We start from the raw sequence: 17,764 nt of genomic DNA, 5'->3' as shown, positions 1-17,764 counted from the left end.
GTAAGGGTTGTAGGAATAATAAGCAAAAAATATCTGTGATGAAACAAAAACGCATAAATTAAGTCACATTTATTGACTGAGTGGTACTTGGTCATATTTACTACATTCCTGTGAATTAATAATTTAACCCATTGTAATTAAAATGTTGTGATGATTTACTTTATTGTGATCTTGATAAAATATATTTTTTTATTTAACAGATAATGGAAAGACAGAATCAAGAAAATGAGCAGGTACGTCTTTATAAGTTTTATTTGACATTACACTAGCATGTGTTATGAACAAGAGGAAAATCGTCTTTAATACACAATAAAATCTTCATAAGAGTTTGGTTTTAAATATCCTGATAAACTATAGCATTACTATGTGCTTATACCACCATTAATGTTTTACAATTTCAAGATAAAAGTTCAGTTTCATTAATTAAAGCAAAATATGATTAATTTGTATGCACCACATCTCTTTTAATGTTTGTCTCTTAGGTTCAATAATACGCACAAGATCAACGTGCTGATCAATGTTGACAAATAACATATATGTATAAGTATATAACATATATGTATTTACACAGGTATCAGAAAAAAGAGGCAGGAAGCGATCAAGAGAGCATCATAGCCCTGGACAGGCAGAGAGAAGTGAAGAAGATGACCAGGTAAGCATTTTAAATGTATGTTTTAAAGGAAAACACCACCCTTTTTCAATATTTTACTTTGTTCTTACCTCAACTTAGATGAATTAATACCTATCTTTTTCAATGCTTGCACTTAATCTTTGTACAGCGCCTTGTGAATGCCTTAGCATTTAGCCTAGCCCCATTCATTTCTTAGGATCCAAACAGGGATGAATTTAGAAGCCACCAAACACTTCTATGTTTTCCCTATATAAAGGGCCATTTCATTGATAGAAACATTAATCTTTATGGAAAGGGGGTCATATTTGTAGTAGAAATGTAACAAAAATTTAGCAGACAAAGTCGTTGTCCGCACAATATCTCCACAGACACGCTATCTCAGCCTGTGCTCGTAAGCCGAAAAACACGTCTTTGAAATAAACACGCGAAAAGTGTCCGGAAACATTCACAAAATAAACGTTCATATCCTGATCTGATGCAGTAATGTTATACAGAGAGCACACAGCGAGAGTATAGGCTTACTAGTCCGTCCATGCTCATATACTCCACAGACGTGCTGCTCAGCGCGTCTGCTCATAAGCCGAAACACGTCTGTGAAATAAACATACAAAAATGCACAAAGTAACTCTCTTGCCTGGAAACATTCACTAAACAAACGTCCATATCCTTATCTGATGTAGAAATGTTATAAAGCAAGCACACAGTGAGAGTACAGGCACTACTAGTTGTCCAAGTTCTAGCCAGTCCGGGCTTCTTTACGCAGTAGAGGCCAATGGTTGCGGCGTCTTCCCCGGGCTCCTCTACGCAGTCGAAGCCCAGGCTCCGGCCTAGTCCTTGGGCTTCTGTTCCTCCATCTGCCTGACCTCTTTGCTGTATTGTAGCTCATAGAGGTGCAATGAACAGCGGATTAAAGCATCACGCTTGCGAAATCACCCTCTTCCATATCATATCCCTTACCTTCCGCTGTTATTGTAACATGAAGTCTGGCTCGCTCCACAACGTCTGTTTAGCTTAGCTTAGCATAAAGATGGTGGCTGATCGTTTTTTCGTCTGTGTTTGTATATTTTCATAAGTCCCACCCACTGATCTGTAATAGGTCTTTAGCGTGAGTGGGTCCCACCCATAGCCCCAACTTGGAAAAATGAGGAGTGAGTGTCTGCAGTCTTTCACCATCAACAAAGATACAGCAGTTCCTTCTTTCATTGACGCAAAATGACGATTTTTACATCATTGAAAGAAGGAAGTGCCCTTTACTGAAATCAGTATTTTTCCCGTCTCAGGTGAAACTGAGGGAATGATGCACGACCATTCAAAAACATGACTGGGGTTCTAACGATACAAAGCTTAATGAAAACTGTTACATGAGTATTTACACCAGTAAGTATGGTCGCACAAAATAAAGCGTTTGCTTGGATCTTAAGGAATGAATGAGGCCAGGCTAAATGCTAACACATTCACGAGGCGGTGTACAAAGATTAAAAGTGCACGCATTGAAAAAAGATAATTATGAATTAATTTGTCTAAGTTGAGGTAAGAACATAGTAAAATATTGAAAAAAGGTGGTGTTTTCTTTAAATCAACTCTGCTGGGTGTACATATTGTCCCAATCTTACAGAGAGTTAAAAAGTAACTCTTAAGCAGAGTTAAAAGCTGCAATTTGTAACTTTATCCCCTGTCACCATCTTTGTTTGAAACCTAAAATTGCATTTACATCTTAATTGTAGAATTATTTTCTTAACTTAGGTTTTAGATGTTGGCTCTTTCATTTAAAGTCACCATTGTTGTGATCAGTGTTTGTTTTGGTTGGACTTGACTATTAGCTCATTAGTTTTTTTCTAACTGCTATAACTAACTGCTATAAGAAAAGACAATAGTGCAATTCAATGGTGATGTTTAATATATAATGTCAAACAAAATCATCTAGAAAACAGATTTGTTAATTTAGTGTTTGCTAAAAAGCATCCTTTTTTTGTTGATAATGTGATACTACAGTGTAAGGTTTAAAACTCTCATAGTAGTTTATCATTCTGAAGGATTTTGAAAGACTGTGCACATAAAGAAATAACTGCTGTGCAAAATAAGACAAACAAACATCAAGAATCAGAGTATGAATCTCAAAAATGGTGACAAGAAATTTTTTTAAAATGTTCATTGTTTATTCATGCTGCAGTGCATTCTGGGAGTCCTGGATGAGATTTGTTATTTGTTGATACCCAGCATGAACTGCAGCATGAAGCTATTCATTTTTAACTTTAATTTAACTTTATTTTTATTATTAAGGTTGTAGTTGTGTGGGGGTGCAATTTCACTTTCTTTTTTTTTTGACAGAGTCTTGGTCATACTGATCTTTCAGACAGTGAATATGTGCCTTCCACATCCTCTGACAGTGAAGACTGCAGTGCTGATGAAGCTCAGATAAAAACTAAAGATAAAAAATTTCATGGGTTTGAAGGCAATACTGGTGACCTGGAAAATGCAAGAGACTGTGGAGATGATGATAAGGAAGAGGTCATTCCAAAAATTACAGTGAAGACATGTGAGAAGGGAAAGCAAAGAAAGTGGGACAAAAAGCATTACTGTATTTACTGCAAAAAGCCTCAGAGTAAAATTTCACGTCACTTAGAGCGAAAGCATTATAAGGAGGAAGATGTGGCTAAGGCAATATGCCAACCCAAAAATTCTAAGAAGCGTCGTCTGTTTTTGGATCAGCTCCGCTGTAAAGATGATTACATTCACAATACCACTGTCTTGGGATCAGGAAAAGGGGTATTGGTAACTTATAGACAACCATCAGAAGAGATTAGTCCACATGAATTTTTGCCCTGCAACTATTGTTATGGTTTCTTCAAAAAACAAGAGCTCTGGAAGCACGAGGTTTCCTGCAAAAAGCGAATGTGTCTCCCACAGGAAGGATTCAGGAAGAAAAAAAGGGTGCAAGCAGCAGCTTCCTGTCTTCTTCCAATACAGGGAAATACAACAGAGAGATGTTGTAAAATTATTGGTAGGATGTTGCATGATGAAATATCTCTTCAAGTAAAATCAGATTCACTTATTTGTGAGTATGGTGACAGATTGTTGGAGAAGCATGGGAGCGATCCATCCAAAGATGGTTATGTTAGTCAGAAAATGAGGGAGTTGGGGAGATTTGTGATTGCTGCAAAGACATTAGATGCAAAGGTGAAAAACCTTCAGGATATCTTGATTCCGCCAATGTTCCAGTTGGCTGTGGATGCAGCTAAAAAGGCATCTGGCTTCGCTTAATCAAAATTCCACTATGATCGACCATCTCTTGCTGTAAAACTAGGACACTCTCTAAAGACAGTTGGTGATATCTTGATTGGCCGTTTTGTCAAAGCAGAAGATGAGGTAGCTGCAAACAGGGTGAGGAGCTTCCTAGGGTTAGTGAGCACAGAATGGAACCACTATGTCTCACAACGTGCAAGGACAAATCTGGAAGAAAATAAGTGGAACAAAAAGGAAATGATCCCTCTCACTGAAGACGTAATACTTCTTCAAAAATACTTAAAGTCCATTGAAGAAAGTGCACATGAGAAACTGATAGAAGGTCCTGATACCAAAGCATTCATCATGCTAAGTGAAAGCATACTATCACAAATTATTCTGTTTAATCGGAGACGGCAAGGTGAGGCAGCTAAAATGCTACTTGAGACATATGAGAAGAAAAACACAGAGGCCCTAAATGATGATGTTATGCAGTGCCTCTCAAAATTGGAACGTGACCTAAGTAATGATTTCACAAGAATTGTGATAAGAGGGAAAAGAGGGCGAAAAGTTCCAGTGCTGCTTACTGGAGATATGAAAAAAGCTCTGGATTTTCTCATTGAGCACAGGACGCAGGAAAATGGCATTCTTTACACCAATAAGTATGTCTTTGCAAAAGCAAAATCAGATAGTCATATCAGAGGCTCAGACTGTCTGAGAAAATTTGCAAATCTGTGTAATGCGAAACATCCTGAGACCCTCACCTCCACTCAACTGAGAAAGCACATAGCAACTCTTTGTCAAATAATGAACCTGAAGGATAACGAGTTGGATCAGGTGGCAAAATTCATGGGACATGACATCCGCGTTCATAGGGAATACTATCGCTTAACAGAAAACACAATACAGCTGGCAAAAATGAGCAAACTGCTTATGGCCATAGAATGTGGAACAGCTGTATACAAAGGAAAATCTCTCGATGAGATTGACCTTGAACTAGAGGGTATGTAAAAATGTTTTATTTATTGAAAAGTAGAAGCAATATATACTAAAAGTGAATTTATAAAGAACATGTGACTTATGCGATTTAAAACGTGTCTCTCTTGACTTGTCTTTACAGTTGCTTTGTCTAATAAACTCAAGGAAGGGTGCACTTCAGAGGGGACGTCTTCTAGACAAGAGCATGATGGTATGGAAGTCATCTAGGCAAAAAAAACATACTTTTCTGTCAGTTTATTAAATATTTATATATTGTTTAAAATATATAGAGTAATACAGTACAAACATATTATAAAATTAAAAATATTAAAATCCACTTTTCATATATTAAAAATCTAATTTACAGGATATTTTAAGTTGTGATGCACAGTGGAGCGGCCTATTATGAATTCTAGTTCCATTTGATGAATATCTCAGTATACTGATATGAAACCAGATTTCTTGGCAAGTTGATAGTAAGGAGTGAATTTGTTTAGAGGGGTGGGTTAAATGCAGAAAATGAATTGTAAGGGTAAGTGTATGTGTTTTTAATACTATAAGGGTGGTTTATCAGAATGGTTTGTTAAGATTGCCTTGAAAGGTTGTTCAGGAAGTTCAATTAGTATTGCTGTGATAATTGATTGCCTTTTCCAATACAGATGTAACTTGTAATGTGTGATGTTCTCTTTTCTCTTTTCCAGAACTGTGCAGAACCCAGAAAGAAAGACCTGAGCCAGACGAGCCTTATGATTCCAACTCAGATGGTATGTAGTTTAAAAAGTATACAGCTTAGACTTTCAGACATGTAGAGCAAAGTAATTTTTGACATGATATATGCTATGCACAAATCTAGAGTTGTCTCTGTTCTTCACCCAGAAGGCCCTGACTCACACATAAAGACCAAAAACAAGAGATCATCAAAGACTAAGAGAAATGGTAAGATTGTTTGATGTAAAGTTAATTCATATAGTTGATTAACTTCTCCACTCACATTATTCACGTTTACCAATACAGATGTAACTTGTAATGTGTGATGTTCTCTTTCCTCTTTTCCAGAATTGTGCAGAACCCAGAAAGAAAGACCTGAGCCAGACGAGCCTTATGATTCCAACTCAGATGGTATGTAGTTTAAAGTAAAGAGCAAAGTAGGTTTTGACTTGATTTGTGCATATATCATGAACTGTCTATATTCTTCACCCAGAAGGCCCTGACTCACGTATAAAGACCAAAAACAAGAGATCATCAAAGACTGAGAGAAATGGTAAGATTGTTTGATGTAAAGTTAATTCATATAGTTGATTGACTTCTCCACTCACATTATTCACGTTTACCAATACAGATGTAACTTGTAATGTGTGATGTTCTCTTTCCTCTTTTCCAGAATTGTGCAGAACCCAGAAAGAAAGACCTGAGCCAGACGAGCCTTATGATTCCAACTCAGATGGTATGTAGTTTAAAGTAAAGAGCAAAGTAGGTTTTGACTTGATTTGTGCATATATCATGAACTGTCTATGTTCTTCACCCAGAAGGCCCTGACTCATGTATAAAGACCAAAAACAAGAGATCATCAAAGACTGAGAGAAATGGTAAGATTGTTTGATGTAAAGTTAATTCATATAGTTGATTGACTTCTCCACTCACATTATTCACGTTTTCCAATACAGATGTAACTTGTAATGTGTGATGTTCTCTTTCCTCTTTTCCAGAATTGTGCAGAACACAGAAAGAAAGACCTGAGCCAGACGAGCCTTATGATTCCAACTCAGATGGTATGTAGTTTAAAAAGTATACAGCTTAGACCATGGGTCACCAAACTAAGGCCCACGGGCCGACTCAGGCCCTCCACCCCCATTTGACCGGCCCCCCAGCCCCTCTGCCGCCCACTACTTGAACCGGCCCTATGAGCAGGGCTCGAAATTGCGACAGAAATTTAATCTGTGCGACCTTAAAATATATTTGGGAGCATTTTTGCGACTGCCTATTTTGTTGTGGTGTGACTTGATTTAGATTGTGTTTGCTGTGTGCTGTTTCAGGTTCAGTGTTCTCCCCAACATTACATAACCAATCTAATTTCACCATTATGTTCTTGCGTTTAATGAAGACCGCAGATTGGCTAATATGAATGTCAATCATTCCTTGTTGCTGTGCTATGTTGTCGTTGGTGCGTAAAGCGGAAATGTGAAAGACAAACCGCGTCCGCGAACATGAAGAGAACGAGCCGACTACAGCCAATGTTACTACTGTATTAATTCATAACGACGGTCCGGATTTAAATGCAGCTTCACCATGGGAAAATAAGGCTTAACGTTTAACCTTTAGGAGAGAGTGGCTTAAAGATTACGAGTGGCTCCTCTATGAAAATGGCTCAATGTAACTTACTGTGTTTACTGTAAATCCTGTGAAGAGGAGGTTACAGGTAAAACGGCGTTGGTGGCAGAATCCACACATTTTAACCGCCAGACCTTGCTTAAACATGGCAAAAGTGTCGTGACAAATGTGTTCATTATTGATGGAGACACCGACCTGTCTATCAAATAGTGTTTGATAGTGTATATGTGCGCATCCTGCTTGAGGGACATCCGACAAACATCCTTGTATTCCATGTTGAGGTGGAACACGAAAATGCTGATGGTATGTTTTTAAAACATTCAGAGGTGTCAAGTAACGAAGTACAAATACTTCGTTACCTTACTTAAGTAGCTATTTTGGGTATCTATACTTTACTGGAGTAATTATTTTTCAGACGACTTTTTACTTCTACTCCTTACATTTTCACGCAATTATCTGTACTTTCTACTCCTTACATTTTAAAAATCGCCTCGTTACTTCTATTATTTCGGCTTGTTTGCTTTTTTCATTCCGGCTTGTCATCGTTAAAACAACCTATCTTGATAAATTGCATCATCCAGATAAATGCGATTGTGGTTGGATGAGAAATATAAACATACACCATTCCGACACCCTATTGGTTTGTACGCAATCCCCGCCCCCCAGCTGACTGCAGATGATCAAAAGTTTGTTCGATGCTGCTGCACAGAGAAACATAAAAGAACCGCGAGAGCGATTAGAAAGCATGCGGAGCAGTTTGCTCTCGCGATGCTTTGATATCATCCGCCATCCGTTTGTACAGTAACAGAACGCGGCATTCTGTCTTCAAAAGGAAAAGTATGAAATAAAACAACTCGCGCATCACTTTCAGGTCAGTTCACATTCACAAGCCTGTGTAAATGTATAGCTGTCTGCTGACACCAACTCATCTGTGTGATTTAAATAGTGTAACAATACCAATTTATATCATATAACGTCAGTTGTTCAACTTAAATGACATTGTGCTTCGTTGCGTTTTGAAGCATGGCAAAGATATCTATGCTAAAGACATTGTTGTTTTGTATATGCTTATAACTACCCTAAATTTTATTTGCATTAGCAAAACCTACTTAGCTGAATGCTTGAGTGTTAAATCAATCAAACACATAACCATACATACCAACTTTTGCTTTTGTTAATAGACATCAGCTGTTTCCTTAAACCTGACTTTTTGAATTTACTTACAAGAAAGACATTTAGTAATTCTCCTTAATTGCTTGGATTTATACTGACTAAAGTAAAGTATACTAAAGTCCATTAGCTACACAAGTACAGATACAGGAATATAGGCTATAATATATAATTGAATATTTGTATAATTGTAGTTTGTGTTGCTGTCAAAATAAAATTTTAAATGAAAACAATAATAGCATATTTCTATTGAGATTTTGTTGTTTTTTAACTAAAGAGGGCACCACTGTAGAAGTTTTGCCAGCAGCGGCCCTGCTCTGAAGTTTGACTTTTTGCACCATTACAATATTTATAGGCAACTAGTCATCATATCTTCCTCTCTATGGAACGCATGTTAATGCTCAGTAGTACACATATGTGGTTCTTTAATGCAGTGGTTATCAAACCTTTTTTTTTTCGCACCTCCCTTGTGTACAGTGGATTCCTTCACGACCCCCCAAAGAAAATGTATGACATAAACATTCTAAAACTTACAATTTGAATTAAACAAAACATATTAAATTATACAATGTATAGCTTTTGTTTAGTAGCCTTATTTAGGTCTAATAAAGGTCTATAAAGTCACCTGAAACTACAGGTAGCCAAGGTTTATAAGGGTTGGAGCTAAAATCTGCAGGACATCGGCACTCCATGACTGATGTTGCCTACCCCTGGCCCTAGTGCATCCCAAATTGTTTAACATTAACATTTTTAATATAGCACTATAGTTATTATGGCCTTTAGAAACATGTTTTAGAGGAGATAGGGTAGTGCACAAAAGGCCCCTGTGGTGCGGCCTAGGCTTTTTTCCGTAATGAAATTTTTTCCTTACATTACTTTTACTTTTATACTTTAAGTAGTTTTGAAACCAGTACTTTTTCACTTTTACTTGAGTAAAAAGCTTGAGTTGATACTTCAACTTCTACAAAAGTCTTTTTTAAGCCTAGTATCTATACTTCTACTTGAGTAATGAATATGAATACTTTTGACACCACTGAAAACATTCCCTATTTAACTCTTGGTAGTAATAGCATCCTGGTAATGCAGTTATTAATACCAATATATATTAGCATTCTATATTAAGGTCACTTTTGTAATGTCACAATTAATCAGTGTTTTACGTGTTTGCTAGATTTTCTATTGTAATCATAATTATGTTACCTGTATTGTTAAATTATTTATAGCTGCTATACTATTTAAACAGGATTTGGGTATTATTTTAGGAATCTATGCAGCAAAAAAGGACCAAATTTCAAATCCTGACCTGTGTAAAGCCCAGTTGTGGTGTTTAATTTTTAATAAAATATATCTATTAACTTATACATCGTAGTTTTGGTGCTTCATAATTTTTGGATGAGTGCACTTTTGGTCTGGGCCATACAATTCTATGTTATATAGCTGACCCGGCCCCCCATCACAGTCAGGAACGATAATGTGGCCCCCAGAGAAAAAAGTTTGGTGACCCCTGGCTTAGACTTTCAGACATGTAGAGCAAAGTAGGTTTTGACTTGACTAGTTGATTAACTTCTCCACTCACATTATTCACGTTTACCAATACAGATGTAACTTGTAATGTGTGATGTTCTCTTTCCTCTTTTCCAGAATTGTGCAGAACCCAGAAAGAAAGACCTGAGCCAGACGAGCCTTATGATTCCAACTCAGATGGTATGTAGTTTAAAAAGTATACAGCTTAGACTTTCAGACATGTAGAGCAAAGTAATTTTTGACATGATATATGCTATGCACAAATCTAGAGTTGTCTCTGTTCTTCACCCAGAAGGCCCTGACTCACACATAAAGACCAAAAACAAGAGATCATCAAAGACTAAGAGAAATGGTAAGATTGTTTGATGTAAAGTTAATTCATATAGTTGATTAACTTCTCCACTCACATTATTCACGTTTACCAATACAGATGTAACTTGTAATGTGTGATGTTCTCTTTCCTCTTTTCCAGAATTGTGCAGAACCCAGAAAGAAAGACCTGAGCCAGACGAGCCTTATGATTCCAACTCAGATGGTATGTATTGTATCATACCGTATACATCCTAGACTTTCAGACATGAAGTGCAAAGTAGGTTTTGATTTGGTTTGTGCATATATCATGAACTGTCTATGTTCTTCACCCAGAAGGCCCTGACTCACACATAAAGACAAAAAATAAGAGATCATCAAAGACTAAGAGAAATGGTAAGATTGTTTTGATGTAAAGTTAATTCATATAGGTCCCGCATATAAATTTGGTTGTCACTTCACCTATTAAAGGGATAGTTCACTTTAAAATGAAAATTCTGTCATCATTTACTCATCCTCGTGTTGTTCTAAACCTGTATGAATTTCTTTTTTCTGATGAACACCAAAGAAGATATTTTGAGAAATGATGGTAAATACACAGCAGATAGTGACCATAGACTTCCATAGTAGGAATAAAAAATTATAATGGAATTTAATGGGTACCGTCACCTGTGTGCTTACAATCATTTATCAAAATATTTTCTTCATCATTTATCACAATACTTCCGAAATATTTTTTCCTACAATGGAAGTCTATGGTCACTTACTGCTGTGTGTTTACCATCATTTCTCAAAATATCATTTTTTTGTGTTGATCAGAAAAAAATTTATACAGGTTTAGAACAACATGAGGATGCGTAAATGATGACAGAATTTTCATTTTAAAGTAAACTATTCCTTAAATGCTTTATCCTGTTCTGTACACACACAGTTCAGTAATTTACAGGACTGACAACCGCATTCTAAACAGAATTAACTCCCGCAAAATGCAGGTTCTGACAACCACATTTACAGAAACTCTGAATAGTGTGTACATAACCGAACTGAACAACTAGTAGTTAATAAAGTATTTAAATGTGCATCATGGACATGACAGGTCTCTCTTTCAAAATAATAAATGCCTTGAAGTAGAGGTGTGACGGTTATTATATAACCATGAGACCGACGGTTATAGTTGAACACCATCATTAGAACTCTTTAACCGCCAAAACCGTGTTATTAAAATGTATTTTTTAAAACATTTATTATCATAGAGAATGTTTAAATACTGATTAAAAACAGTTGTTAACAGTCTGTGTTATTAATGGTCTACGTCGTTTCCAACTGTATTTGATTCTTTGGAAAACAGCATAAGTGAGATGTGCAGATAACTCATGAACATGCGAATATATCAGGTCAACTGACCGTTCGCAAAGACAGGACCCCCTTAGTTACTGTCGCTATGTCCAACAAGATATGCCGCTGTCACGCCCCACCATGTTCTCACGCATTGAAAAATACATCGCGGAGCAGAGAGGACACTGACAATGAGCTGACACACAGGACGGACCAGGTTACTTTTGATATTAAACATATTAAACAAAGTCTCACCTTTTAAATAATCTCGTCCTTCTAGTTAATTTATAGCATCAAATAAACATGATTTATCATAAAGTGGAATGTTGTTTTAACTGCCGAAAGGTGTCCATCCATACACCCTGCTTTTCAAGTTTAAATCCTCCAATGTTAATCTAACTCTCCTGACTGCTTTGGATGGTGAAGAAGTATATGATTGGTCAGATCACCTGTCAATCAATCAATTGTTTTAAACGGCGGGCTAGAGGCAGATGCTTCCTAGTCTAAAGAAGGGGGCCGTTGGGTGATAGCGGTGAAAGCACATTTACCGCTAGTTGTCTTGCTGTTAATTTTAAATAAACGTAGAGCAAGTAGCTAATCAGTGTCTGCTCGTTTGTCAGTTGTCCTATAACAGATGAACGTCGCAATGTGCAAACACCCCCGGGCGTTTTTTCCCTTTGGATGGTTATGTTACGAACCGTCACATTTGAATCACGTCATAACCGTCATCACCAATTCTAAAACCGGCACACCCCTACCTAGAAGGGAAGAACTCTTCTGTATGCACGGTGCAGAAAATGGCAGAGGCACGAGCGTTTGCTGACTAATGTTGCCAGATCTTACACAAAAAAAAAACAGCGAACCAGACAAATCGAAAAATGCTTTACCTCAAAGATCAAAATATTGGGACCGGCATCTTCAGACTTTAATAACACCAAAAACTTGATCGCTTCATGAGCCAAAAGCGAATAAACCGTTAAGTGCCAAAACAGTATTTAAGGACAAAAAGATGAGGACCTGGCAACACTGCAAGACAGCACGCTGTAGAGCAGCCTCACAAATGCGTACAATACACAACGGCAAGACGGAGGTTTATTGCAAAACATAATGCTGTTAAATTACTTTGGTCAAAGCTGTGAGTGATAAGCACACGAGACGGCAGACCGTTGCTATGGTTATCTCTGTGTCAATCATCACATTTTCGGGAGTGAGTCTTCTTCCGTACAGACACAAAACGAACATTTAGTGAATTCACTCCCACATTTAAATGCGGTTGTCACTTCTGAAAATTTGCAGTGTACGTGGCCATAGTTGATTGCCTTCTCCACTGCCATCATTCATGTTTACCAATACAGATTTAACTTGTAGCACTAGTGTTGTGGGATATGGCAAGAAAAATTAAACACTAAGGGACAGTTTCCCGGACAGGGATTATCTTAAGCCAGGACTAGGCCTTAGTTTAATTAGGAAATATAAGTAGTTCTAACAAACATGCCTTACTAAAAACATAACTTGTGTGCATTTTGATGCAAAACAAAGTGCACTGATGTATCTAATGATATCTCAGTGCAAGTTGTTTTCAGTTTGGACAGCTCTTATATTTATTTTAGTCTTTGACTACACTAATCCCTGTCCACCCCTAAACCACCCCTAAAACTACATCCATTCAAAACGTGTTTAATACAACCAAAACTGTCTTTGACACTTTAAACATATTAAAGCGTGGGACACATGTAACAATTTTATTAAGATTATGAATGAAATTTGACCCTAACCGCTAAATCTAATGTTAGAATTTATGTACTACTTTTTGTGATGATTGCTGTATTTCGTTAAACGATGTTTAATATTTTCGACTTGCGGCACCGATTGGTGGCGTCACTGCTGCCATATATGGCACACGCTAAAGATGCAGAAAAAGGTCGACCAAGTTTACTGACCTCCAGGTCTCTCTGTAAAGTACAAACTACAAAGTCCACGTTGCAGCTCTATCCATGATCTTGCTCATATCCTACTGTTTCTTCTGCTTTTTTTGTATTTTTGGCACAAACTACATCGACAAATCCACCTCAACCGTCTGTCAACATGTTTGTTTGGATCTTGAGCAATCGCATTATCGTGAGAGTAGGGTAAGCGATTAGTCATGTCTCATGAGTCTTTACATGTGTAGTGTAGTAGACGGACTCGGTCATTTGGTTTTTGCTCTTTTGCTATTGTTAAAGACTAGAATCGCTTCCAGTTGAAATAAAAATGATTTAGGTGTGTTGTGTACAGTCTTAGAAAGTTGCAGCTAGTCGATAAATGTGTCCCCAGCTTTAAAGCAAATCTTTAACAAACTAAAATTATTGTATACTACTTTTTTCCTTCATATGTTGCAAACAATTTATATGAAGTGAACACAATTCCTTTAATATCAGTAAGTGTTTTTGCGCCCGTGTTTTGTTATAAAAGGATATTTATTTTGGTGCTGCCTAGGGATGTCAATTTAGACAAATTCCTATTATTGATTTTCATTTACTCGTTAATGTTAATAAAATGCCTCTGCTTTGGGGCATGAGGGTGGGCAAAACGTCAGCTTCCACGCCTAAATGAAAAGGTTTCTACATTAAAAAAGCATAGCATTGTTCAAATTAATCAGTGATTGATAATATAGTGAAAATGTGTATTTAATAATTAAAATATGGACCAATACACAACATGTCGCCTCCTAGGAAACTGGCGCACGAGTTTAAGTTGTTAATGGCTACTAAATAACACACATCTGCTGCAAGCATTTCATAATTTCTTCCAAAAAGTGACGTCACACACAGCAGTTATGCCTATACAAACTTCCTTATGTAAAAACTTTTTTTATTTGGATTGATACAAATTAAATTAATTATTTACTTTTAATTAACAACAAAAAATACACGGACAAATTTGCATATTTGAAACAGAACATTTATTAACAAACAGCTAAGACTAATTTGAAGGCTACCTGTCTTAACTGAGACACATACGTTTCCCAAATGTTTGTTTATGAAATTGACTACCAGGGCCAGAGTGGAACTCATTTTCAGCCCTGTAGTTTTATGCGTCGGGCCAGCCCATTTTAGTTGACAACTGACTGTTTTAAAATAATGCAATTAAAAACCTATAGTAGTAGGTAATTTGTAAATAGTGTAACAATTATTTTATTGTATATTAGCTAATGTTAGTTTTGGACTATGTATATGTTTGACTCATTTCAGGGTCTTGTGTGGCAATATCCTGTCTTGTCAAACTTTAAATTAAATTAAACTAAACTAAACAACAAATTCTAAATGGCAAAATATTCAGACTAATTTTATATTGTTTTATCTTACTCCCTTTCAGTCGTGTGCTTCGTATATTTACTGTCTTTTGATTAAAAACACAATGGGAGTACTATTAACACCTGTACGAAGCAAAATCTTAAAAAACTCTGCTGGGTGTACATATTGTCCCAATCTTATGGGACGTGGACACCAAAGCTTTTATGCCAGCGGCCGGCGCATGTTTTTAATTGTTTCCAATAGAAGCTCAGCGTTTTTCAAAAAAGCCAGCAGCTAGCGGTTTTCTCCGGTGGTGAAAACCGGCACTCAGTTTTTTCCGCGTCAGCGCTAAGCGCAGAGAGTTAAAAAATATTCTACTTTAAGTGAAAAGCTCCGCTCGTCAATGTCAGTTCTCACACGGCCGTCCAATCACAGTGGAGGAGGGGCGGGATATTACCACAGCAACCAACCGGCTCACAGCTACCAAAGCGTGAGTTTAAAAGTTTTGGTGTGCACAACCCCTTACAGAGAGTTAAAAAGTAACTCTGAAGCTGCAATCTGTAACTTTATCCTCTCTATCACCATCTCGGTTTGAACAATTTGAACGAAATAGCCCTTTGTTCATATTTATTATTAATAATAGTATAAATTAAATGTTAAATAATTTATAAAATGTGGTAGATTACTCGATTCTGATTGGCTGAAAGGTGTGCATTAAAACCATCTAATTCATGGGTAGTGCATAATTTGAAATTAACTGACAAAACTGGCATTTTCTCCTGTCTAATGAAAAATTACACTGTGAACATCAATAAACGCTTTAACTGTTGAATTATTAGAAAAATGTGCATTATTTTTCTAATAATTCCATGGCCCAAAGTCAATTATTCCGCTTATACTATGGTTACCACACCTCAAGACATCGATCACATGATATATCTAAAGGGATATATCCGGATATGTCCGGTTTTTGTACTTAAATTACTATTATAAATATTATAAATCGCTATATAAAAAATATATAATCAGATGGAAAACCTTTGTGTTTAATTTTTCATCAAAAATAGTTTTTATGATTATACAATAGTTAAAATAAACATAAAACAGGTGCAAACAGGTTTTTTGTATAAAATTGCACAAATATTTAAAACATATTTTAATTAACTTGAAAATGTTGTTTTTGCATTTACTTCCTTCCTCCATTCCTTTCAGGAACCAGCCATCATGTGATCATTTTTTCATCTCTTTTTCTGTGAAGCTCTTGGTGTGGGCATTTACATACTATTACTGAAAACAAACAATATCCAAAAAGTGATTAATAAAGCCAATGTCATCTAAACAAAAAACGCATATCGACCTCTAATCTGGTTATTTTCATATTTAAGTAAATTTGAAGTTAAACACGTAGCTATATACAATCTATAAAACACGCCCATTTTAAGAGCTGACCCGGACTCTACAGTTCCAAGCAAGAATCGGGCCAGTGCTATAACATTACTATATTTTACACAAAAAATATAAGACATGCATACATAAAGATTTTATTGATGTTAACGCCACAATCACACTTTCTTTCCATAAATATTTACATACTGTTTGCATTCATTGTATGGTTTTATGACTTTGAGATTAAACTTGTGTCTTTCTGTTTACTGTTTATAGGTTCTCCTAGGCAGAAGAGTAGGAAAAGGCCCTGGAGTGATGCTGAAAAAAAGGCAGTTTGGCGGCATCTTGGAAACATGATCATGTTAATGAAAGTTCCCGGCAAAGACAAGTGTACAGAGTGTCTAGAGAAAGAACCAGTGCTACAAAACAGGGACTGGAGAGATATTAAAAATCATGTGCACAATACCATTCAATCTCAAAAGAAAAAAAAGTTGATTGATTAACTTTTTGTTAGTAAAACATGTTTTGTCCTGCTTAAAGGGATAGTTCTTTTAAAATTTAAAATGAGTATGAGTAATTAAACAAAAGTTTTTGGGTGAAATATTTCTTTAACGCTTACCATACAGCTGTTTATGTTAAGAGCTGATTTTACTGTTTTGTTTGGAAATAGGCTTATTCTCCCACTTCCCCACTGTTAATAAGTTGAGTTTTACCTTTTTGGAATCTATTCAGTCGATCACCGGGTCTGGCGATAACACTTTTAGCATACATCATTAAATCTAATTAGACCATTAACATCACATATAACCTGGAGATCGGCTGAATAGATTTAAAAAAAGGTTAAACTTAACTTATAACTATTTATTTCCAAATAAAGGAAGTGTTGGCCTTGTAAGCCATTGTTATATATCAGGGTTTCCGCGGGGTTGTAAAAAGTAGTAAAAGGTAGTAAATTAAATTATGCCAAATTAAGGCCAGTAAAAAGTAGTAAAAAGTAGTAAGCGTCATCTGACGAGGTAGTAAATTTTCGATTGCCTTTTGTAATGTTATGATGCCTGGAAATTAGTTCAAATCACCTGCATATCTGGGAAAATAATCAAAGATCTTTCGTCTCTGGGATGTGATCAAAGCCTGAAGTGGAGCCAAATCACGTTCCTCTCTCCGCTGTAAGCGTTCTGTAATCACTACGGACCGGATCCACTCCGGGTTTTCTGACTGTATCACGTTAAGCTGAGGTAAAACTTTTTCAGCTAGCATGGTCAAACTTATAATGCAGAAAGGCTCCGATGTTTTGAAGATCGATAAAGGTGTAAAAGACGATTGACTTGGCTTAGCGAAATAATGAAGATTGGCAAGCCTTTCAGTTCGTGGGATAAGAAAACCAAACAGGTAATTGCGTGTCTTTGCACAGTATGACTAACGTAAGGGGTCCGGTATTTTAGGGGTAAATGATTTCTCACGTTACTGATCATCCGCGGCACGCTTTTACATGCTATAGCCAGTGTCTGGTACAACGGGTTTGTTTAACTCGTTGGTAAACTTCATGTGGCGCCACAACAACCAAGAGGCAGATGACATCCAAATCCTGTGAGAGCGATTGACGAGGAAT

At 36.5% G+C, this 17,764-nt stretch overlaps 2 protein-coding genes and 1 long non-coding RNA gene across 3 annotated transcripts; all 3 read left to right on the top strand.

Moving 5' to 3' along the window:
- The first annotated feature begins 197 nt into the window (after positions 1-197).
- LOC135718420 (uncharacterized) lies at positions 198-3,042 on the top strand. Its single transcript, XR_010520776.2, has 3 exons — positions 198-233; positions 572-652; positions 2,960-3,042. It is a non-coding gene; the product is annotated as an uncharacterized lncRNA (long non-coding RNA).
- Positions 3,043-4,111: 1,069 nt separating this feature from the next.
- On the top strand, positions 4,112-5,603 carry LOC141282936 (uncharacterized). The gene is made up of 3 exons (XM_073816126.1): positions 4,112-4,856; positions 4,974-5,042; positions 5,533-5,603. The coding sequence occupies exons 1-3, from the start codon at positions 4,112-4,114 to the stop codon at positions 5,601-5,603; spliced, it is 885 nt and encodes a 294-aa protein (XP_073672227.1).
- On the top strand, positions 5,597-16,742 carry LOC135718421 (uncharacterized). Its single transcript, XM_073816125.1, has 10 exons — positions 5,597-5,767; positions 5,888-5,950; positions 6,033-6,092; positions 6,213-6,275; positions 6,358-6,417; positions 9,971-10,033; positions 10,146-10,205; positions 10,326-10,388; positions 10,499-10,558; positions 16,432-16,742. The coding sequence occupies exons 1-10, from the start codon at positions 5,659-5,661 to the stop codon at positions 16,656-16,658; spliced, it is 828 nt and encodes a 275-aa protein (XP_073672226.1). The 5' UTR covers positions 5,597-5,658; the 3' UTR covers positions 16,659-16,742.
- The last annotated feature ends 1,022 nt before the right edge of the window (positions 16,743-17,764 follow it).

This window comes from Paramisgurnus dabryanus, chromosome 10 (assembly GCF_030506205.2).
Source record: "Paramisgurnus dabryanus chromosome 10, PD_genome_1.1, whole genome shotgun sequence".
Lineage (NCBI taxonomy): Eukaryota > Metazoa > Chordata > Actinopteri > Cypriniformes > Cobitidae > Paramisgurnus > Paramisgurnus dabryanus.
Note: the sequence above shows the minus strand (reverse complement) of the source record. Positions and strands in the feature narration are given on the sequence as shown.